We start from the raw sequence: 26045 nt of genomic DNA, 5'->3' as shown, positions 1-26045 counted from the left end.
GTCCTTTCATTGTAAAGCTCGTACATTCGTTGCCTACTTTTATGAATTCCAATAGTAGCCCAATCATTGAATTTTAAAAAGTTTTTTGTATTAACTGTTTTAGAAGTGAATATTGCATCAAACTTGTATCTAATTAAATTAAATAGATTATTATACAAAGCATTGGGGTTATCACTAAAAGATAAGTGTGGTAGATTAGCCAAAATATTACTTCTAAACTTCTCAATACGACTAGTGGTCAAAGGAACAAACATTATTTTTTCGGAATTGCTTATTTTTTTAACATGGAAGTTAAATAAAGCTTGCTGCTGCTGTTAATTTATCAAAAAGATCAAAATTTACTTTAGGTAAAACTTAATGATTTATGGTTCAAAATTTATTTCATTCGTGTAGGCTTTAACATGACTTTTAGAATTATATCAAATGTAAAGTTACCATTTAAGCTTTCATTTCTTTAAGACCGGCGACAGACCTGCAAGTCCTGGTGTTGCAAATATCCATAAGCGATGATAGTCACTTTCCATCAGATTCCTCCTGCTTGTTTGCCACCTTTACCATAAAAAATACCACTAATTCGGATTGTATACTATGACGAGAATAGCCAGCACGAAAATCAGTACTTACAAGGAAGTTCTCTTTGAAATACAAAGTTATCTCAATCAAGTACAATTAAATGTTAAAACAAAAAAAAAAGCTTTAATAAAACCATTTATTAAGTCAGCTTCCTCCTACTCTTTTGTTCTTTTTAATAACTGATAAGGATTCGCTTACGGATCGTATCTCTTATAACAAAACTTATTTATTTTCATCCCAGACTTCTTTTTAACATTGTACACTCGTACGGCATATAATTTGAAATTAAATATCAGTCCGCTTTAAAATTAATGTTACCCATACCGAAAATTATTATAAACAAAATTAAACCTTTGAAATCCGTTGAAAATAAAATTTGATTAAGGCATAAAAACATAAACTCATAAGATAATAGCTTTTCGTTCTCTTTTATTATGTTATTTAAATTCGGGTTCGGATTAATTTCAAAGTTTTTCTCCCCGGGTCGCCTGAAGTGTGAGGAACTTAATTAATCAAAACAAATTAAGGGTCGGTCCCACCTTTTAGTCGGGGTTACGAGACCTTACAGATTTTGTTTACATAGATATGATTTTCTTTTCTTTATTTATAATTAAAAGGTCATATCTTTTAATTATATCTGTTATAACTGTATTTTTTTTTAAAAGGAAACTTGCCAAAAACCATAGATTACGCGAACCCATAAGATTTTCCTCTATCAAAAAGTGCTCAAAGCATTTAAAAAAGTTTACACTTCAAATAAAAGTTTCTCATTTATATATTCTCAAATGTTGTTAATTTATTGTCTGTTAATAAATAGATAATATATATCTAGTAAAACAAATTCGTTCAAACCGGGTGTCCAACGACACTTTTTTTTATTAATTGCTCACATATCTACAATAAAAATGATGAATTTTGATTAATTAGATTATATAATTACATTAATAGAATTATTTATTTAATTCTTTATTCCACAATAAATATTATTATTGTACAAACGGCGAATTTAATGCAAGAAATGTTTGTATTTATACGTAAGTTAATACAATTATATTATGTTATCTTATAATATAGTTTATAAAAAATAACGAAAATTTTCTAAAATATCTCAGATCAAAAGCGAATACAAAATCCAGGTAGTGCGAAGGGTTTTATTGTTAATACATTAATAGTGCTCTTAGTTTAATTATTAATTATTGAACCGCCTTGGAGCAGTTTTGCAAAAACCTTAATTAAATGTATAAAACCTTATTGCCTCCACGGGTGACAAAAGGTCTGGATCATATTTTGCTAGCTATCTTGCCACCATTCCAGGCCGTCATGATTTGTAGAGTAACTATTTTCATTAAGTTAAGGCCTTAATGTTAATAATAATCCCATCAAAAACATAAATGTAAAAATGAGAGCCAAGTTAAATATTATGATATATACCTTGGTTGTTGACTTCAACGACAAAAGAAGTGAGATCTAAATTTTTGCCAAGTTAAATAGCCCTTCTGAAATTTATTTATAACTACATAAAATAGCATTTCTTCTTATAACTTGGGATAATATATTGTTGCCTAAGGTCTGACTTGGCTAGTTCTCATAAAAGAATTATATTATAGCCTTCGTAAGTTCTAAGCCTTTACAAATGAATTATAAACACAAATTAAGCACGCAAATATTCAATGGTACTTGTCTAGATATGAACTCGCAATATCTGGTTAAGATTAATGTTTTCTAGTGACTGGACCATCACAGCTCTTAATGTACGTATATACTAACTAAGCAATACTGAGCTGTCCTCCATTCTTCTTAGATGTTCTGAGTTATAATTTGTTATTCTAAACACAAACTACAAGTTGTGTTTATAAACATATAAGAACTAGCCAAGTCAGACCTTAGGCAACAATATATTATCCCAAGTTATAAGAAGAAATGCTATTTTATGTAGTTATAAATAAATTTCAGAAGGGCTATTTAACTTGGCAAAAATTTAGATCTCACTTCTTTTGTCGTTGAAGTCAACAACCAAGGTATATATCATAATATTTAACTTGGCTCTCATTTTTACATTTATGTTTTTGATGGGATATCACTACTTTTTGTATATAAATTATTAATAGGTACTTATTAATAACAAAATTAATACCAAATGGTTTTTGTTAAGCTATTCTATTTTCCTACGATTACGGGGTATAATTGTCTTTTTTTTGATACGTTCTTATTTTTCTTGTAGGTACCTCTGAAATGTTCGAGTGAATTGCCCATTCAGTGTCCGGATTTTTTTTTACGCGTTTTCTGTTTATACTTAATTTGGCCAAGTAGGGGTGGTATAACGTGCGCAGACGGTTGTACTCTACAATAGAGCTCTCTTGTGTCTTGATTTGAATTGGACCTAAATTGATAAGATGTACTCCATCTGAGGTTTTAACTCTAGAGAGGCCAACGTAAGCCTGCTCTTTACTTAATATAGAGGAGCCTATGTCGAAAAGAGCACCGTCAAGGCGAACGCCTTGTAATTTGTGTATAATAGTAGAATATGCTAAGCAAATAGAGAATTATTTCCTTTGAACATATATGTACATTACTTAATATCTGTAACTTGGTTTTGACTTCTAGTTCGCAAATTAAATTATGTTTAAATTGAATTGTTATTTTACGTGCGCTATTGCTGTTATCGACGTCCCCAATGTACCTTCTCTATTTTTCCATTGGACCTATTCATCAGTCCTTTGCTGACATCAGCATGCTTGCTCGATACTGTTCTTCCAAGCAATAAGGATCCCCGTTTGTAGCGCTAGAGTACAAACTTAAATCATTCCAGTTACGATATACATACTCTACTACAATCTCACGAAACCTTTTTTATTGTTGTATACTAGTATACTCAAACAAAAAATATGCAGTCGAATAGACTAGGCAGTTTCCATCGGAAGGTATTGAAATAATTCTTATGAGCGCGGTTGCCACTCGCTCAGACACGTCCGCGTTAAGGTTTAATCGCAACGCTCCTAACCCGCTGCTCCGGCGTCGCGTCGCGCGCCGTGTACCGAAATGCCTATTATTATTATTTTTTTAAGTATAATTATTTGGCACCATTGATGTGCGCTAAATGCTAGTTAATAACGTAATAAATACGAAAGTCGGCTATACTCATAAGTAATAAAAAACTTAAGGGTGGTATTCAACTTGTTATATATTCACGTGAAGACCTTAAAATCCACTTGAAGACCGGCTGTCATAAGTTTTGATTGCTGGTTCTTACATCATTTTTTTATTATTACAGTTATTACAGGAACTAAGTATATAAGTGTTCCTATAGACCCAACAAAATGAAAAATTATAATAAAATGATAAAAAATTACCAGTTTCAGATTTTTTCCTTTATATTGGCCTAATTATCTACCTGCATGCCAAATTTGAACTTTCTAGGTCACCTGGAAGTAGGATATAGTTTTGATCTATAGGTCAGTCAGTGATAAAAATGACGATTTTTAGACGTTAATATCTAAATAACCATTTGAGATGCGTTTATGAAATTTGGAACACATATGTATCTCGCGAGTCTTAATATATGAGCCAAATTTGACACATCTATGTCAAATAGTTTTTGAGTTATGAGGAGGTTAAAAGTGGCTCCAAATGGTTCGTGTAATATTACACACGGTGCTACTAGCCAGTTCTGTTACTAGAACTTGGCTGACACGCTACCGCGTGTCTAGATTTTATAAAAAAATACCATCCAAGATCATTTTAATTAATTGTTAATTACTACGAACAATGCCGGAAAATTTCCATTCGCATCTGATTTAGTATTTTTATTTTAGTTTTATAATTTATGTGTCGTATACGACAAATATATTTTTACAACGATTATCATTGGAACAAAGATACGTACAACGTAAATGTCAATCGTAAATATAAAGCTAATAACAATTTAAATATAAAATACATCAACATTTTAGTACAAAAATTTACTTACCATAAAATATATTTTATAATGAAATATAAATTCATACAAAACGATAGCTGATAATGAAACAAAGGTCGGTACCTGAAAGTTTTTATCGTAGCTCAAAATTTGAATTTCAAATTTATCTTAATTTACATACATAATAAAGCTCGTTCTGAAACATATCTGTGTATTCGAGGCATTGACGATGTTTAACACAACCAAAATAACTTCGTTAATCCAAAAAGTGAAAATAATAATTTCAATATGAATATTAAAATTATTGCTGCTCTGACATTAAAAAAAAATCTAATGGCTAGACATAAGGCCTGTGGCCTTCCGAGGTTCTCAGTTCAAACCGTAGATCGGGTCGATAAAGTGTTATTGTAAACTTCTGTCGAAAAATTCTCAGTGACATAACATTAAATTTTTTGTTAATATTGAAAATATCATAAAAATAGATCGAAATTTAAAATAAGCGATTGTACAAATAATACTATATTGATAAATGTGTCTGTCTTTTGTATTTTTTTTGACCTTTGCTTTTATTTACACAACTCAAAACGAAATCCTCTGAAATAATGAACATAAGCTAGCAAAGGGCTTATCGCAATTGCAAAGCTACAAAATATGTTGGAATAAGTACAGAATTGCGTCATTCGAACTGCCATTTAATATTTATATTATTGCCTTTACTAAAGCTGTGAATAAGTCTAACTTAGTGCTGAGCAATAGCTGAGTTTACTTGGTGGTCTTCATGCACCAGCCACTCGTCGTATATTACACCGCCAAGCAGCAATACTTTGTACTGAAGTGTTCCGTTTTGAAGAATGAGTGAACCAGTGCTACAACAGGCCCAAGGGACATAATAACTCCTTAGTTCCTATTTCAATTATATAATAACAGAGATATATAAACAACACTGAAATATAATTAACATAATGTTAAAAGAACATTGTAAATAAAACTCTAATGATTAAAAAGTTAAGTGGACTATTTTTAAGGCATTTTTTACCTTACAGAACCAGCATTCGTTGGAGGTTTTTCCTACCCAACTCCACTGAAGAACACCACACACGCACCAACAATATCCAATGCTGCAGATGACCAAGGGCAGTGTTATTCCCTTTATATTGGGTGAGTGAGCTGCTATGTATTCTTAAGGAGAAGAGGCTCCTTAAGAATACATAGCAGTAGCAATATATAGCGGGTTAGCGTTAGTATTGCTATTTTTTGGTAAAAAGGGTCACTCACCTAGGCACAAGGGATATAACATCTTATATCCAAGGTCGGCGGCCCATTTGTCCTTCCACCTACCTATTTTATAAATTCATATATGTGAATGATTTATATTCATTGTCACATGCAATCTTGTACCCTCTAAACTACATAAACCTTTTGTATGAAAACTATCAACCCATCTAATCAAATTGTACCCTAACATTTACAACAATCTCTAGTCTCTTTCATTTACATATTCTAAATTTTTATACTATCATCAATATATACATACATAGATGATACATATGTAGGTAGTACATAAGTTCAGTTTTTCCAGGCAGTTTCAAATAACTAAAATTGTACATGGAAAATGGTTAAAAAAAAAAAAAAAATATCCCGCTGAGTTTCTTTTGCCGGTTCTTCTCAGGTCCGAGGTGCTAAATTCCGAACCGGTGGCAGATTTTTGACAATCAATAAGCAAGTGTAAACACTTCTATATTGAATAAAGATTTTTGACTTTGACTTTGACTTTGTTCATCATTGTTTGCGTTTCAATCGTTATTTTATGTTGGTAGATAATATTCGAAGATGTTTGTTTTAGGCTCTCCAAAAACAAGTCATTTTGGATAACATCAATGAAAAGAAAAAAGGCTTAAACGCTAAAATGGTGCTATTGAAAAATGAGGCTTGAAGTTAAGTTCAAAAACAATATCTCTCGTTTGTAGTACCAATTTCGCGTTTCTTACTTTCCATGACGATATTATTATTCAACTTCAATTCTGGTGAATACTGATTATCAGTATCCATATCCATACTGCTAATATATTATGATTAATGTGAATTGAATAATAAGAATGTACTTGGTGGTAGGGCTTTGTGCAAACCCGTCTGGGTAGGTACCACCCACTCATCAGATATTCTACCGCCAAATAACAGTACACTGTATTGTTGTGTTCCGATCTCACCCTTCTGGGTGAGTGAGCCAGTGTAATCACAGACACAAGAGACATAACATCTTAGTTCCCCAGGTTGGTGGCGCATAGGTAATGTAAGGAATGGTTAATGTTTCTTATAGCGCCTTTGTCTATGGGCGGTGGTGACCACTTACCATCAGGTGGCCCATATGCTCGTCCGCCAACCAATGCCATAAAACAAAAAAAAAATTCATCGTTATACTTGTTCGAAGATACTGTTGGTAAAGAAGGTATAACTGAGAGAAGTACCATTCTTTGATATACATATAAATTAATAGATTTTACTAACCTTTTTCATTCTTATTGATTTTGTATTATATTATTATTGTTTCAAACACATTTAACAGTTTGGCTGACATTTTTGTATACTGCTTTTAACCTTGTCGTGGGTGTGTGAACATTGAAATTAATAATTTATTAATTTATGATTGAAAAAGCAGTATATAAGTATAAATAGTAAAATAAATAACAACATAGTTTTATTAATCATATAAATAATATTTTTAGTATTGCAATAATAATAGGTCGGGGGAAAAGTCTTTTCGTATTTTATAAGTAAAAAGTGGCAGTAAAATCTTTTTGGTTTGTATTGTATGTATCTGGTTGTTTTTGATTCCATTAAAAGATAACATTTTAAAAACAGGAAAAATAAATAGTTATAAAGGTTTTCCCTCCATTTTCTATTGTTCTTCTGTCCACCAAAATAGTGAATCTAACAAAGAAATTCGATACATTTTTAAGTTTTATTACAAGAAAGGGAGATATGCCGATTGTAACTTAGGCCAACTAGCTGAGTAACCGATAAGTCTGTTTTAAAGAGACCGCCTATTCGGCCGACTAATCGGCCAACTAATCGACCAAGCCGATCACGGTTTCGGGGGGATTTGGCAGCTGATTCGCGCGTTAGCCACTACCGTTAGCTGCGAGCGTGTCAGAACATGTTTTGTTTACTTCACATTGTTCCTTCATTTTGGATTGACTGGATTTTTTTACTGAATTGTTGATAATTTCAGATATCATCACAATATTTTCCTAAAATACATACTGCCAATAATATAAAATCTATTAAGAAGTAATTCCAGTGTTGTGGGATATAGATACGAATAAAATTCACGCCGTTGTTCGAGGCAACGCCAGAAATGTAACGAAAGCAAACGACGATTCAGTTTTTAAGGTAGTACTGTAATTTACATAATAACATGGCTGAAATACTTGCAAAATCGAAATGAATTGAATCACACACTAACCACTGTAATCAAACTCAGTCAACTGAATTTATCAGAACACCAGCTTGTCCAAGACATATGTACGAGATGGAATTCTACATACTATATGGTAATAAGTTTGCCTTTTTTGTAAGTTATCATTTAATGTAATTCCTCCTATTAAAATTTTATTAAGAAATACATATAATAAAAGAAACCAGTTAGATGGCACTCTTCGACGAATAGACGCCAACTATGAATGATAGTCGGCTTTACGGACTATTCGGAATAACTTTTCCGGGAATTTAGATATTGCTGTGGGTATTGTGGGATTGGAAGGGCATTGCTTATTATGAGCTTCAGCCGCCGGGCATACCGTCGATTTGGGTCAGTATTGCCATCGGCTGATGAGACTGAAGCATGAAAAAGAGAAAATACGCCCGGAACTAAAAAACATTAGGGGTTTTTCATCATGATAAAGCCATACCACATACATCTTTAGACACCCAAGCTACCTGGGAAGCATAGAGCTCTTGTACCACTCAATTTTCAACTCATTTGGTTTTTTCAAAATTCTTTTGGTAGTATTAGGTTAACATGAAGAGAAGAAAAATTTTGGTTCATAAGTCCCAAAATTTCTACAGCAATTTGATTATGATATCGCCTACAAAATGGCAAGCTACTGAAAAGAATGGCACATATACATTATAATCAAACGGAAATCAACAAGGATAAAAAATATCTTAAATTTGCATATAAAATACGAAAATACTTTTTCCCCAAGCAAATATATAGAAACGATAGTATATATACACACGTAAGAGATTTATGAACGGCAACGACGTTGGGGTACGACGGCACACGATGACGACGATTTTTGATGTGAAAGATTTCACATCAAAAAATTTGAAATAAAACGCCTTCAGACGGTTTGAAAATTTCAAAGTAAATTGAGGTGCAAAGTTTTTATGCGTTTGAGCGAAACTTAACTATATTTTTGGTGATAATTGAACCGCTTAGGAGTCATAGACAAATACAATACTTCAAACGCAACCCTTTAAAAGTAATCTTCCTCGCTCTTCGATAGAATCTTGAATTAGTACTTCAGTTACATTTGTTTGGGTCGAAAATGATGCTTAAGTATAGTTTATATGTCTTTGGGTGTTTTCACTCACTTTTATTCAAGCAGTGCCAATTTCAACTTAACAGTATTTGACATAAGGTCTATTTTCCATGTAAGTTGCATCAGATATGATGTGTTTTATTTAAGAAACCCGGTTACTGAATAGTGTATGATTAGTACAAATTAGGGTTATATACAATTCGACTTGTTATTATTCGCTAAAGAAACGAAATCTTGGTTTTATCACTATACTAAATATTTAATATTGGAGCTACCTATGAGATTTTTAAAGAAACAAGAGATGGTTATTTTTTTTTATTGTTAAAGTCGAATAAATAAGTTTGAGTAATATGCGTTGGGCTAACTATTATAATTGATATTATAGCCTCTGATGCCACTCATGGAATTAATGTCCTAGCATTAGCAGCCCGTAAATGTCCCACTGCTGGGATAAAGGCCTCCTCTCCCTTTGAGGAGAAGGTTTGGAGCATATTCCACCACGCTGCTCCAATGCGGGTTGGCGGAATACACATGTGGCAGAATTTCGTTGAAATTAGACACATGCAGGTTTCCTCACGATGTTTTCCTTTACCGCCGAGCACGAGATGAATTATAAACACAAATTAAGCACATGAAATTTCAGTGGTGCCTGTCTGGGTTTCGAAAATCAATTTGTTACGATTTCTCCTTTTAACAAAGACCGTCGTTGGAAAGAGATGAGCTTTTTCTATATTGATGCTCTCTTCTTACTCAGCAATATATTTATTAGACGTCCTCGTAAGCAAACACGAAATAAATTTACGTTAGATGTTCCTAAAACGAAAACTTAATATGTACGAAATAGCTTTCTTTATTACAGATCTTGCATAAATCATAATAATAAATTCAAGTTAATTAAAGATCTTGATTAATATCAAGTTTAAAGTTAATTATGAACATATTATTAACTTCTCAAATATTTTCATCATCATCTTCATCACGAGCAACTCGTCCACTGCTGGACATTTGGACATACAATGTGATCTTTCCTCGGCTATTAATTTTATTTATATTATTTTTATATATGTTAAAATTTGGTCGTATTATATGTCATGTTTATTATTTTAATTGTTACTATCTTAACAATTTGCTATGTTACGAATGTTATACCTATTAGGGAAGATTTGATTGGTTTGTGATATTTTTTTTTTATATCTTAATAAAAAAATGAGTAAATATATCACAAACACAACTCTTGATTAGCTAATTAGGCTTTAATGTGAACTCTCGTTACGATCCTATGACTACCAACAAATGATCATTGAGTTTAAAGCAAAATTTATAATTTTTCATAGACAATGTTTTTACTATATTCCTTTTTTTTATTTCCATTAGGACAATTTTAAATAAAAATAGATACTGTAAATGCAATATATAATAATAATATTGCAATTGCAATTCTACATAGCAAATAAAAATCTTCTGTCATCCCGTCGACTATACCCGTCGGTATACTTTTAATAGGGGCTCATGCTCTATAACTCCAAGATCCAAGTGTTTCGCCTGCAAATGGAATAAATAGTAGAAGATCTGAAACGAACTTCACCTTAAAAATACCTATTTGTAAATATATTTTTTTAAATAAATGATTTTTATTATATGTTGCAACATAAAAATAATCAGTTTTTTTTTTATCCTGACTTAAAGTATCAAACGTATAGAATGTGCAGCCATTGGGTTGCCTATTCTTTGACTGGACAAACTACTCGGTTGTCAGGTATAAGTGGGTATGTCCATGCCAGTCACCTTCACTTGCTTGATAATAGAAAAATATTATATCAATATAAGCGTTGTTTTCTTGCGAACACATTTAAATAGACGAACGGACGAGACGGATATTTTCATCGTTTGTTCACTTCAACTATTTCCGCAGTGACTCCGGCACTTATAACTGTTTCCCTTATATGAGATGGAGCCACTGTGTCAACAGAACATCCCACATTAGACCCTCGTTCGCAGGGAACCAGTGTCGATCGACCGGGATATAACTTAAGTTAATTTTGTAAGACAAATCAATAAATGTGACTATAACCTGTTTCTAGAATATGGTGGTTAACAAAATAGATACAAATACGTACTGTCCACATCCTGACCTTTGGAATAGTGGTAAGTATGTAAAAACCATTTTTAGTTGAATCCTTAGAAAATAAAATAATGTAAGACTATATATTTTGTTCTCAATAATAATTATATTCCTTACACCAATTTAACTTATACATAATGGACCAAATGGACTATAATAGTAATGGACAAACTATAGCCTATTCCAATCGAAGAATAAACATAGCTTAGCTTTACGTATTCCCTGGGATTCGCTTATAGCTCACCTATATTGTTCTCTACAAACTGTTCTTAATTAATAAATGTTTTATTAGTTCACTTAACTATTTATTTATTCTTTATTTGTCTTCCAAATTTCCGATAACAGTTATGTAGATATTCAAAACTATTATTTGCAAATTCATAATGAATATCATAGAATATTCAAGCTCTCAACCAAGGTCAATTCGAACAAATATTGTTTATTTGTCTTTTGTTTCAGGTTGGAATATAATATACGTTACAATATTTCTTATATTTTATTTGTAGGTAAACTCATTATTTTCTGTTAAGAATACAAAAAAGGTTCTAAAAATAATTCAACCGCCTGGGTCGACTCATTGGTATGCAAAGAAGTATTGCAGTGAGCAAAATTAACTGAACGCAGTCTTGTATTTAATTGTTGTATTTTGTCAGTAATTTGTCTTTTTGCAGTCGTCCATTAAATAGCCGTGGAAATTACGATCGCTCCCTGACTATTTCTTTGTTATATTGTAAACAATTACACATTCTTTCACCTAGTCTTATGAGGTCAAGGTCAGAGGTGGTGTAAGGCGTCGGCCACATGGGCCACCGCACATACCCTTAAAGGGTCTTCGCGGTTAAAGTTCAAGCGACCTCGCGATTCCAAAGTTAAAGGTAGAGAGAGCTATTTTGAATACATTAAACACAGCTTTGGTTATTTTAAAATTAAAAAATGTTAAGTACGGAAATAATATCAAAACTTTTTTTTTAGTTTATGTGTGTACTTACATATAATTTATATTAGCATTGTTTTAAATGGAATATGTCAATTGAAAAAAAATCTCTCACTATTTTTAAGGCCCGCAATGGGCGAACTCAGCCCAGTCTGATGACATTTTGGTATTTGGCTTCTAGTCAGGGTATGTTTTTTTCCAAGGAGGTGGTAGTTTTTAATTTGTCAATCAATAAGTAAAGCAGTACGCTTCTATGTTTACGAATACGAATAAATACGAATTTTAAAAGCGCGCTTGATTAACAAAACTTAAATAAAAGTAACCCCTTTTCGTTCAGCTGAAAAGAAGTTCTAGGTTTATTTTATTTTTTTTTAATTCTGATTCTGAACAGAACTAAAATAAATAACGAAAAACATTTTATACATCCTTTGTAACCACGACTTATCGTTTTTCGTGGTACATGGCTTCAATGTTTTTATTCAAAGTTAACTTTGAAATATATTTTTAAAGGGAAATAAATACCATTTTAGCTCGACGGAAATAGCATTCGAATACACACTGACGGATCTTTACTCTGTTTTCATATACCAATTCATCAAAATTCAATAATATAGACAAATAACAAAACTAGATACAGTTGGGAAAGTTCAAAATAAATCAAAAATTAAAAACATTTTACTGATATCAAGTAATTATTATCACAATTAATAAATCCTCATAGTTTCGATGTAGGGTGTCATTTTACCGCGCAAGACTTGGTTACTTAATTTAATATTTATTTTTAATCTATCTATCCCGCACCACCTAGATCTCCGAAAATCCACAACAGCGCGGTTTTTAAAACATCATCTGCCTCGCATAACCACTCCGTGGAGCCAGCGTTCGCCGGCGGTTTTCCCGAACCGATACGAGATGGGAACCTCCAAGAAAAGAGATTCGCTCTTTCTCAAAGGCCGGCAACGCACCTGCAAGCCCCTGAGTTGCAGATGTCCATGGGCGGTGGTAGTCACCTTCTATCAGGTAAGCCTCCTGCCCGTTTGCCACTTATCACATAAAAAAATAAAAAATCTAAATTGTAATAATTATAAACAAATTATGATATAATATAATTAGTGAGCTGTAATTAAAATCGTTACAAAAATTTATTCTACAATTTGATTGAGTTAAGTTAAACTGATAAAGACATATAGAATTACAATATTAAAATAATATCAATAAAACAATACTGCACAAATACAATATATATTAACAGAAACATAGAATTAAAACCAAACAATAATTATTATACTATCTATAAAGTCTTTAATATTTTAGATTATATGTATGTGTGCGTATGCGTGTACGCACACGCGTGTGCGGTCGCATGTATGGATGTACGTATGTATGTATGTATGTATGTATGTAGATATATGTATGTGTCTATAGTTGAATGTAATTATTTCCTATAATTTTTTTTTTATTTATTTATTATGTTTTGCTAGCGGATGTTACATAAATTACACACCAATGAAATCATGTACAAAATAAGATACATTATGTACACCCATTCAAAAGCAAAAACTGCATGCATAGCGTTCTTGCTCCGATTACAATTATATAATTAAATATTAAAGTGCTTGATTAACATTAAGTAACAATATTTCGACATTGAAAGGAGAAAAAAAAAAAAAAAGAAAAGTGAAGAACAGAAATAACAAAAACCACATTACAAAGTACTATAAGTTTACATATTTACATTTATATGCTATTGTAACATTCTTTCTGTAATAACTTTACGGAAAGTCTTAGGTGAGTCCGTACTGATATCGAGCAAATCACTAAGCCCATTGTATAGTTTACACAAACGTGGTAGTATTGAGTTTTGAGCAAAAACAGTTCTGCAGAGAGGTGGTACTAACAGCGTAATAGGTTTTCGAGGATATCTGTAAGGCACCCTGAAATTTAATTTAGAGAGTAAGCTTGAGCAATCAATTTTATTATGAAGTAGTTTATATAGAAACGTATAAACGTAGAAACGTATATATATAATACATGTATCATACCACCAAATTTAGGAACCTTCTCGCAAATATACTAATTATTATTTTAATTTAGGAAGTGTTCGCGTGCTTGTATGAACCAGATAATCTATCTACTGTCCTACTTACATGTGGTTTGGATGTTTATCTATAATATTATAAGAGATAACATTAATGATTTACGCTTTAATAATTTACATCGAATACCGGAAATCACAATTACCTATAACTATAAAGCTGTAATTTAGGTTTGTCGGTGTGTTTACATTTTGACGAAGAACGTTTTCAATGCTTTTGTTTGTTATCATTGTGACCATTTCACGTGGCTCATAATAATTACACAAGCTAACTATTTTTTTTTTTGGTTTCAAGATATAATAAAAGATAATAAAAGAAAATATATCCGTTTAAATTTTAAATGAGAGCCACCTTAGCAAATCCTATCAACCCCCACATGTTTCCTAACGATGTTTTCTTTAACGCCACTCACGAGATGTATTAAAAATACAAATTAAGCACGTTGCTCTAGTGGTTCATGCCATGTGCTTGAACTTAGAATCATCAGTTAATCACAGTTTTTCGATAAATGTATATATGTATGTGAATATCTTTATTCCAATATAACTTTTAAATGATGAACAGATCAGAATGTACGACTTATCGTTAGCTTCCTTACATCATCCTGACTTGCAACACTGGATAACTTGACCATCGCAGCTCTTAAGCCATCACGGCTCATATATAAAGGCGAATAATATTGAGTCAATGACCTTGAAATTCTATAAAATGTATCTAAGTAAAGTCGCGTGTTAAGCACCTCATCTAAAATAAATAGAATTCACAAATGTTGTAGTGAAGTGACATTTAAAATACACTCACGTTCCACTCCTCTGACTCGACGTCTGTCTGTAGAACGTCAGTTGGAAAAGGAAATTAAAAAGTCGTCCGAACGAAACCTAATTATAACGCGCTCAGAAATAGATTTTAAATAGAATTTAAGATGCAATAATCGAATATGCCGGAGATTCGCGTTTTAATATCATTCTAGAATGGATTGAGACATTGTGTGATCAAGACATACTGTAAGTATAATTTTTCTTATATCGATCATAATTATAAACATCTCAGATTATCCACATTTATAGATCGTTAAAAAATAAGAGTTTTTATTCGATTTTTTTAGTCGACAATATAATGTATCCGTAAAATTCGTATACTTGAGATATTTCGATATTAAATTCAATGACATGACAGTTCAACGGGCGGCCATGTTTACGTGTGATGTCATATAGATGTTTGATAATCACAACTTTTATGAAACCGTTATATGATATATGAAAAGTAAACGATAAACCGTATTTGTTTAGTTCTATTTATTTTAACCGAGTGAAGCCGGGTTTTCATCTAATAATTAATAATTCGCGACTCAATGCAGACTTGTCAAATGCACAAAAGATAAAATAGTATCCATACGTCCATTTCCTCTCTTCATCATTATCATTACATAGTATAAAACAAAGTCGCTTACCGCTGTCTGACCCTTTTTTTTTTTTTTTTTTTTTCGCTGTAAAAACGCGTTACGCGTTTCCCCCACGTGGAAGTGGGGGGGTATGTGGGACTCGCCGGTGCCCAAGATGTTAGCGGCACACCGGAATACCCACTAAAAAACCAGCGGTACCCTCTCCGTCTCATCGGTTGGCGCCACGGGATCGCTTTCGCATACTACCGTGACGCCCTGACGGTCGGCCCACCTATGCGGGCCTCCAATTCCTAGGGGGGATTCCCGGGAACTACTGAGAACCCTCCTAGCTCCTGTGGCGCCTATTGAGGCGGGGGGAGAAGGTGCGCGTAGCGTTGTTTCCTCCTCCCCGGTCTTCTTCGGCGGATCGGGTCTGCACCGCTGTCTGACCCTATGTATGCTTAGATCTTTAAAATTACACAACGGATTTTTATTAATAAATAGATTGATTCAACAAAAAGTTTATATGTACAATACATGCACAATATAGTAGAGAAACACTGATATTTTTAGAGGTTTCTGAAGTTATGTCGTAAATAAACACATTTTATGCGCTTACATTGCAAACTCTGTCTGAACCATACGAGATAGATCAAAATAAAGTACTACAGTATTATACACCTTAAAAATATCTTCAAATATATAGTATATGTCCAGCTCTTAATATAACCCGCAATAACCATTTTTTATCCTTTACTTTTTACGAGAAATAATGGCTTATCTTCGAAGCAATTTTAAGCAATACACCATTAGTCCTTATCAAATAAGTACCTCTAAATGACAGCATGTAAGTTAAATGAATATTTTCGAAGATATTACAGATTTAATGCGCAAGCGCCAAGGCGGTTTGTATTTTCTAATAACTGAAAATCTGTGAACGTTGTAAGACATTCTGTAGTATGTTTAGTATGAGCATTGCACCCGTGCGACCCGGGACGGGTCCATAGTCATTCTATATTCTTAATTCAATAGAAATAAAAAAAAAGTTTAAATGTTTAATCATATAAAATGACTATTCAAAAGTGCTCCCAAGAGTCTTCTTAGATAAGGTATTTTTTTTTATGGCATAGGTTGGCGGACGAGCATATGGGCCACCTGATGCTAAGTGGTCACCACGGCCCATAGACAAAGGCGCTGTAAGAAATATTAACCATTCCTTACATCACCTATGCGCCACCAACCTTGGGAACTAAAATGTTATGTCCCTTGTGCCTGTGATTACACTGACTCACTCACCTTTCTAACCGGAACACAACAGTGTACTGTTATTTGGCGGTAGAATATCTGATGAGTGGGTGGTACCTACCCAGACGGGCTTGCACAAAGCCCTACCACCAAGTGAAATTGATTTGAATAGAAGATCAAATTCACCTCAAGATTTACGTATATTCCAAGCCGTATGCCACTATAAAATAAATCGTGTAGAATTGAAAATCGGACACAGAATCGGGACTTACAGCATCGATGTTTTTTAAGCTTATCCAGTTTGCTACTAAGCATTTAAAAACAAAATAAGATTATCTATCCGAATGTAATAAAGATTAAATTCAAAGAAACTTTAGTTAAGTTTAAACAAATAGAAATAACCCGTTGTATCCGTACGTAGTCACGTATCGATTTCGTCAATTTCAATATATTGTCTCAATTCCCGATCTTTGGCAACATTACACAGGTTAACGTTATTGGAGCGGCAAGTCAGAGCCAATCTACTTGATACACGACGGCTCAGCAAACAGGTTTATCTCTTGTTAGTTTAGGATCACACGTCACCTCTGCTGTATAGGTGAAAATATAAAAACGGTAGATCAGGGCTGCGTTCCTTTTACCTTTTATTATCTGACTGAATAAAGAAAAGGATTTAGTATTTTTGTAGCATGTATTGCGTGTATAAAAGCGGAAAATGATCACAATTTTTTGTGTTTTCATAGGAGTCACCAAAAATTATTATCTTCATCGTCACTTTTACCACTAAATATTTGGAATCCTTTATTAAAAAAATTCGTTCTTTTCAACGTGTTTTCTTAGTACGTTCAACTTTTAATTTAAATTTGACGGAGCAAATTGCATTTTTGAAATCAGTATGCAACTTTACCAAGCGTATTCGTGATGGAAGAATTGTTATCGTTTTTTAGCTTGGTAGGTAGATATATGAGATATCTCATGATCCTCTTTTTGAGTAATGATTTAGCTGAATGAAAAAAAGAGCTACTGGATAAAAAAAAATATAAATGGTTTACATTACAACTAAAATCTCCGAGGTCCTGGACTCAAATTGTGATATAAAGTTATTGGGGCCTCCCTTGGGATTGGCCGTGATCGAAGCCGGTGAAGAGGACATAATCACCACCACTTAGCAGATAGTTAATCACTGATTTATCTCTTCCTTCATTATAATTTGAAATTTGAAAAAATAATATACAGTGTTTTATATAAATTATACCCTAAACATACATTTATAACCTATAAGCAATAACATACTAAAATTAGTAAGAATTCTATTTATCCCCAAAATTTCACTTCGTCTTTATTGAATTTTATTACAGATAAATTATTATAATTCACCCTAACGGCACTGCATTAATAATTAATTAAAATCTTCTCTCCAGTTGTGCAAGTTAAATTGATTAAGTGCTCATTCGAACCGAGTTACATTTTATTCGAAATTAATTCTTCATTAGAGAGATCGTGAGTCGGAATTTTTTTTTGTTTTTTGTTCCATTAATTGCAATTTCGAATTGAGTCGTTCGCTGCACTTTTAGTACTATTTTTTGAAATAGGTAATATGTAAAACGTAAATATGATTGTAAAATGTTTGCTGCGTAGAAAAAAACGATCAATGAGAATTCAGGTGTATTTTTATTCATTTCTTAACTCCACCGACTTTTGCGTCCACATATTTAAGGACAAACATACAAAGGAAAAGTTTTTTGTTTTTTGGAAAGCAACTTTTCGGGCGCATACAGACCAAAATGTAATCACATAAAATATAAATACATACATATTACTTACGTTGTTGTCGTGATAAATAATATCGATGATTACGTATTCGACCGTCAAATAACATTGCTTCATTCTATTTCGGAATTAAGGTCACTCTAAAGCCAATTGTGAGCCTCTATAATTAAGGGCACACGGGATAAAACGATTTAGGTCTAAAATTGGAAGCGCAGGAGTTATAAGCGATTAAGCTTAAGTCCCTTATAGTTTCCGTAGAAAATTGCTCATTCGCTTTCTTACCATCCGAAACAATAAGGATAATTAATGTATCGATTAAGCGAATACATATGTATGATTATGGTGTATTATATTTTTGGCCAAATATATATATATATATATATATATAATCAGGTCAGGTGAATAATTTAATGAGACTATTAATAAAAAAGTGAAAATATCCAACAAAATATTTCGCACGGAAATTGAAACAAAGCAAAAAACCATTAGCAAATTTCGTTCAATAACCTGTACAATCGGCAGCGCGAACGCTGGATGTACCCGCTCACCCGCTCCCGGCGCAGTCCCTTCTGACTTCAGCCGTCATTACTCTAGATTAATATTTTTTTAAATTAATAGTTCGGAACGGCAACGCTTGACCTATTTTTGCCGTAAGTTTTTGATCCGCTAGTATTTAAGTAACAATATCTCCGATAATATTGGATGGATCTTGTAAATTAGTAAAAAAAAAAATGATTTGTTTGGTCTTAATACGCCATTTAATATTAGGGATCTCATTAATTGCGTTGTCATCACAGCCACATTGTATACAAAGAAAATATTATAATATTTAAATTATTTATAAATGCTTAACTTTAGGTCATAGTTGTTCTGGACGATACTAAGTATTATTATTAGACGGTAAAATATATTATGGTGAGAGAGTGGTACCTACTTACCATACTTACTATAAATGATGATATGATAGTGTCAAGCATACTTAATAAAAAACACCAACTTTAATAAAAAAAATCTCATAAACCCGAAATCTTATAAGGCAAATCCAAGTGTGTGTACGTCCCAGCAGTTATTCTATAAGAACTTAATTAGTATATTACTCGTAAAGATTAAAGCCTTAAAGTGTATGCCTAATTAAGACAATGTCGTAGGTATATTACTTCCATGATCGTAATTTGCGGTTACTTTGATTTTAGCTCTAAACATTTATTAAGTAAGAAAACTAAGGGCACTTCAGAAAAAAAATCAACCTACAAAAACCAAAAAAGCAACTATTATTTTAAACTATAAATTATTTATATTTTTCTTTTCAGATAATCAAGATACTACTGATAAAAATAATTAAACAAGAAAAAAAGATTTAAAACAAATGATTAAAAACAATATAATATTCATTTTAACTATGTGTATACTTAACGTTTCTTCTTGCTATATACAACATGAACGTCGATCAACAACACAAAGAACAACAACAACAATTACAACAACATGCGATATATGGTGTCGTTTAAAAAGAATTGTATTATACGCTTTACAACAATTGTTGAGTGATTAAACATGTTCAATAAATGATGTTCAATCTTTTATTCGTGAACTATAATATTTAGTCTTGATTAAATCAAATCAAAAAGTACATTATTCAAGTTGGATTTAATACGCTCTATTGAATTGTCATTTTACAGAATTGTATGAAACTTAAATCTATCCGGTTCCGAATGTCGATTCTACCGAGAAGAACCGGTAAGAAACTCTTATCAAACATTTCAAATACAAAATGTCAAATATCCGTTGAATACAAATCTATATAATTTTGTATTGAATAATATGCCTAATGTTTTTAACCAAAAATTTGAATTTATGAATCGGTAACATTTTGTTGATAAGCATATATGGCATGGAATGCTGTTGGTTCCATGATCTCATTCCAACAACAACAACAGTCAACAGGCTTTCCTTTAGTGGTATATTCAGAAAACCGACATTATGATACAGTTATGTAATTGTATTTGTATAATTACAATTGAGGTATGTAAATGTGTCTCCTGTTCGTCCGCTCCGACAATTCTAACGCTAAAATCAATTCCTCATCAAATTATGTTGTTGAACTGGCATCAATCATCAAGATCTTCCCTCATTGGTGTATTTATATATGTATATATATTATATACATATAATCTTTCAGTCGCAGCCTGCTAGTTTAATTAGTATTTTAATAAAAAGCCTAGCACTTTTACAAATTACTAAATACTCTGGGTCTCTGCTAAAAACGGCATTCCATGTAGATCAATTTTAGGTCCTTTTTTATTTTTCATGTTTATTAATGACTCACCATTTTATGTTAAAACTGATGATGTTATGTATAAATTTAGTATACTTACAATTGCATCACAATATATATAAAACACTATTATGGTATATTTTTTTAATAGAAACTTTGATAAACATCATAAAAATACGACAAGTAGAGATAATGTGATGTGATGTGAATTTGATACTCATAGCATTGGTACAAGAAACAAACGCAAACTTTTTACTCCTGTTACTCGACTGCATACAGTCAATAACTCTTTTGTGGGGCAATGTTTACGGTTCTACAACAGGATCCCAGACAGCATTCACAATCCCTCTGAAACCAAATTAAAAAAAAATGTTAAGTGTAGCTTGTATGCAAAAGATTATTATACAATTTGTGAGTTTATGATTGATTGCCCACCTTGGGAATGAAACGATCTCCTCCTGGCTATTTCTATTCATATTCAATATAATATGTAAATAATATAATTGCCAAAAAAAACGATGACTGATTTTCTTTCGCGGGTCAGGTCAGGATATTTTCTTTTCCGAAGCAGTGGTAGTGTTTTATTTGACTATCAATAAGTAACTGTAATACATACAAAACATAAAAATATTGAATAAAGAAATTTGAATTTGACTATAAAATATATTTTAACATATATAATAATTATGTTGATATAGTAAAACACCTATCTCAATCTTGTAACACGCTAAGTTGACTTCTTTCTGCGAAAGTGTCATATCGCAGTAAAAGGAAGAGCGGGATTTGAGGAGTGTGTCTCTTCTTACCCATAAAGCAGAAGAAGATTGGAGAGAAAGCGTCGTCTGTGCTCTTTCCCCCGCTATAAACATCGCTGCGTAGTTCTCTATACTCAGAAACCCTTTAGCTTAGAGGCCCGCATAGATGAGCCAACCGTCGGAGCGTTAGAGTTGCGTGTGCAAGTAATCCATAAACATAATGTTGTTTATAGAATAAAAAAAATATCACACAATGTCGAATTCTGGTGAAATCAATCACATTCCAATTAATTCCTTATGCATTTTCAGAATAAAAGTAATTAAAACATACTAGAGCGTGGAAATACTATTTAACTTCGGAACTTTTAATGAAATTAAGCAATCGCTTCTACGTCGACTAAAGTGTAAATTGATGTTAAGTTTAAATTTAGTCCTTATTTTAGTAAGTGAAACTTGACCCTATGTAATATATGGAACAAAAATGTAAATCTTTACTTATAATATTATAAATGAAAGTAACTCTGTCTGTCTGTCTGTCGCTCTTTCACTGCCAAACTAATAAACCGAATTTGACGAAATTTTGTATGAAGCAAACTTGAATTCCAAGGAAGGACATAGGCTACTTTTTTATAGCTAAAACCTAAAACCACTCACCCTTGCGGGCGAAGCGAATACTAGTATTACATATATAATACCAAAATAGTTAATTTTCATTAAATAAAACCATCATTTTACCCTTATGGAATCGAAAACCATAAAAATTTGTTATTTCAACCGTATAAATAGTCTATACTTACCTAAAATTATCGGACTGTGAAAATTAACTACAACGATGTTTGTATCCCGTATCCCGCGGTCTGGTTTTTATTAATAAACGAAATGATTTAAGAGTAAGGTCCATATGTATAGCGTGAATATATTACCAGAAAAAAGCTGAGATTTTCAACATTCCTATCCGGAAAAAACAAGTATTATTCTTTTTATGTTTCTTCTTCAATATAAAAGTGGTACATAGACCCTTATTATATCCGCGTGAGGGCTGCCCCACAGCCGAGATTACCCAGTGGTTAGAACGCGTGCATCTTAACCGATGATTTTGTATTCAAACCCAGGCAAGCACCACTGAATTTTCATGTTCTTAATTTAAAAAAAACAACGTGAGGATACCTGCTTGTGTCTAATTTCAATAAAATTCTGCCACATGCGTATTCCACCAATCTGCATTGGAGCAGCGTGGTGGAATATGCTCCAAAACCTTCTCCTCAGAGGGAGAGGAGGCCTTAGCCCAGCAGTGGGAAATTTACAGGTTGTTAATGTAATGTAATGTAATGAAGGCTACCTACTACCTGGGTGGCTAGTATTGTATAAATATACATAGATGAATTATAATAAAAATTTCATAACTAGATGCGATATTTGCTACCCAGCTGCGTGCACAATTGTTTTTCATTCTTATCGAAAGTTCGAACAATGGCAATTGTTTGGCAAAATCCAACAAGTATATAAAACATAACTCATGGGATTTTGGAAACAATATTTTTGGTTTATGGCTAGATTTTCAGTCGGTGATGTAATATTCCAATGGAATAATGTCTTATTCTGGTAAACTCTAATTAATATATTGGATATTGTTTAAAATCGTAAGGAATAATGGAAAGTAAGTAACAATTTGGTATATTTGATTTTATTTATTTACCAATATGAATATACTAGCTGAGCCTGCGGCATTACCCGCGCGAAATTTATAAAACACAAACAGCCAGTGTTTTACTCCCTTATATTTTTTTTTAAACTTAACAGAATATATTTTTGTGTTCATATCTGTAACTTATCGTATTCACTTAACATCAGATAGCCCATATATATGGCCTGTCTGTTAATTAAAAGATTTTTTTTATGTATAAAAAACATATTAAAAAAAAATACACAAAAACAAGTATAGGTCCAAATGTTGAAGCGTGTATCAATCGAATCACAGTTTTGATAATATTCTAGAAAATTTTTAATCTACTACATGTTTCTTATTTTAAATATACCTATTATACTCTGTATTAGAAAGATTATTAGCATATCATTCAATCAAAAAACTCTATCTTTAACAAAACAAAACAATGTTAAACATTGTGTAATAACTACTATCGAATTACCATATCACGATTCACATTTAGTATAATATAAATAAGTATGTGCTGCAAACTTAAAGTCTATCAAGTCAACCATAATCACGCTACAATAAGGGTTTCAGTACGCCGAGTTAGCCGAGTGGCCCAGTGGTTAGAACGCGTGCATCTTAACCGATGATTTCGGGTTCAAACCCAGGCAGGCACCACTGAAATTTCATGTGCTTAATTTGTGTTTATAATTCATCTCGTGCTCGGCGGTGAAGGAAAACATCGTGAGGAAACCTGCATGTGTATAATTTCAACGAAATTCAGCCACATATGTATTCCGCCAACCCGCATTGGAGCAGCGTGGTGGAATATGCTCCAAACCTTCTCCTCAAAGGGAGAGGAGGCCTTTATCCCAGCAGTGGGACATTTACGGGCTGCTTATGTATGTATGTATGTACGCCGAGTTACATTAAAATCGATCTAGAATATTCCATGTGATGTTATCTCAAACCCATAAAAGATGAGATAAGGTTATTTTTGTTAATTGAAAAACTAAACAAATATACATAAAACTTAAACCAGATAATTAAGCATATTTTATGAAGGTTTTATTGTATTTTATTATTGTGAAATAAATATCTACGCTTCACAGTTTCACTCGCTTTAAATTTAAATTAAAGAAGCATAAAATTCGTGTTCTTGGATCTATAACAATCAATCTAGAATATTCCGTGAAATCTTAGACGCGTTTATTTTACGCGTTTGCATTTAACACTGCTTGTAAATGAATAAAGGGGACATAAAAATTGACCGAAAGGCAACTTATTTAATTAACTCCCTTTAAATGTAAATCACTCGCCGTTTTCTAGCAACGAAAAATTAATATCGACTTCACTCCTAAAACTTTCGTAATATAAAAAGTTTTGCTCATAAACACGCGCTTACTTTAAATCGATAGTTATTAAAAACTTTGGAAAACATTTTTAATGTAATTATATTAAGTAAATAAAAAACCGCAATGGCTCAGACCTCTTAAAATAAGGAGACAAAAAATCTAAATATTCTTTATTTATGTAGGCTCATGAAAACACTTTAGAATCCTCATGCTACAATGTTTAATTAATGTAAAGATACCACCGGTTCGGAAAGTAGATTCTACCGAGAAGAACCGGCAAGAAACTCATTAGTTCCTTTTTTCCACCGTTTTAATAAAAGTATGTGAGGATAGTATCAATAGTACTAATTTTAATTTGTATATATCACGACAGACATACATACAGACCCAGACATACAAAAATACAAAGTCCACGCTTTTTTATCATTAATATTTTATTTAGCAATATGCCATATTTGTAAGTGCTTTGTTGATATGAGCTTTAAATTTTTATAGGCCGAGTTAAAACTAACTGTGAAATTTTATTATAGAAGCGAATACCGTACCGTAAGGATGTATTAACTTTGCGAAGTCGAAAACTAGGTGTATTACTTTACCTTTCCTCCTCGTGTCTTAACAATGATTGAATGTGGAGTACCACATTCAATCATTGTTACAACTAGTAAGTTGCATGATGAAATGATACTATGATAAAAATACTTAACTGTATATTTTTTATTATGTATTATCATATTTATTATTATATTTCAATTTATTTACAAGTCGGCTCTTTTAAATTTAAACTTACCTACAAAGTAAATTATTTTAAATTTATTATTTCAAATATGTACATACATTATATCTACAATTTCGTTTTCAATTTTATCCATTCCAGTTATATACGTCCTTGCTGTTATGTATGTAGGAATATCAGTGAATAGCTACAAACATAAGTTCTTTTCTCAAAGCTTGGACACGGAACCGTCTCTATCGATTCAATACGCTCACGACCAGAAGAGTGACGTCATCACTAAAGAATGTCTCACAGAAATGTACCCTCGGAATTTATACAAATACCCGCTACACATAGATAGAAACGACATACCATGTATCATCCATTGTGTGCTGAAGAAATTCGGTATCATGACAAATGATGGCGTTATAAATATACGCAACTATTATAGGAGGGTTCAAGCGATACACAGATACGATCCGAGGATTTTGATATCTGATGTTGGGGAGACATGCGCACAGAATATTAACGGGATGAATTTGGACCACGATGTGTGCAAAAAGGCGAAGGTGTTTAATGATTGCACGCAGCTCTATGTTATATCTTATCGAGAACCGGATGAATAATTCAGAAGTAGATGAAGTGTTCAGTTTTTACACTTTTGTATAACATTTGTATTATATATATTATATGTTATTAAATTGTATATTGTTTCT

General features: G+C 32.3%; 1 protein-coding gene across 1 annotated transcript; it reads left to right on the top strand.

Annotated features, from left to right (window-relative positions):
- The first annotated feature begins 22023 nt into the window (after positions 1-22023).
- LOC125072459 lies at positions 22024-25955 on the top strand. The gene is made up of 2 exons (XM_047683092.1): positions 22024-22057; positions 25531-25955. Exons 1-2 carry the CDS (start codon positions 22024-22026, stop codon positions 25953-25955), a joined length of 459 nt encoding a protein of 152 aa, XP_047539048.1.
- The last annotated feature ends 90 nt before the right edge of the window (positions 25956-26045 follow it).

The sequence above is a fragment of the Vanessa atalanta genome, chromosome 21 (genome assembly GCF_905147765.1).
Source record: "Vanessa atalanta chromosome 21, ilVanAtal1.2, whole genome shotgun sequence".
NCBI lineage: Eukaryota > Metazoa > Arthropoda > Insecta > Lepidoptera > Nymphalidae > Vanessa > Vanessa atalanta.
This window is presented reverse-complemented; position numbering and strand designations above follow the sequence as displayed.

What these genes read in the sequence shown, in the direction of transcription:
- LOC125072459 (XM_047683092.1), top strand. Translation starts at nt 22,024, where the DNA reads ATGTTAAGTTTAAATTTAGTCCTTATTTTAGTAA. An exon ending in TTTAGTCCTTATTTTAGTAA is followed by an intron (nt 22,058 to 25,530) that starts GTGAAACTTGAC and finishes TAGGAATATCAG; the next exon opens with TGAATAGCTACAAACATAAG.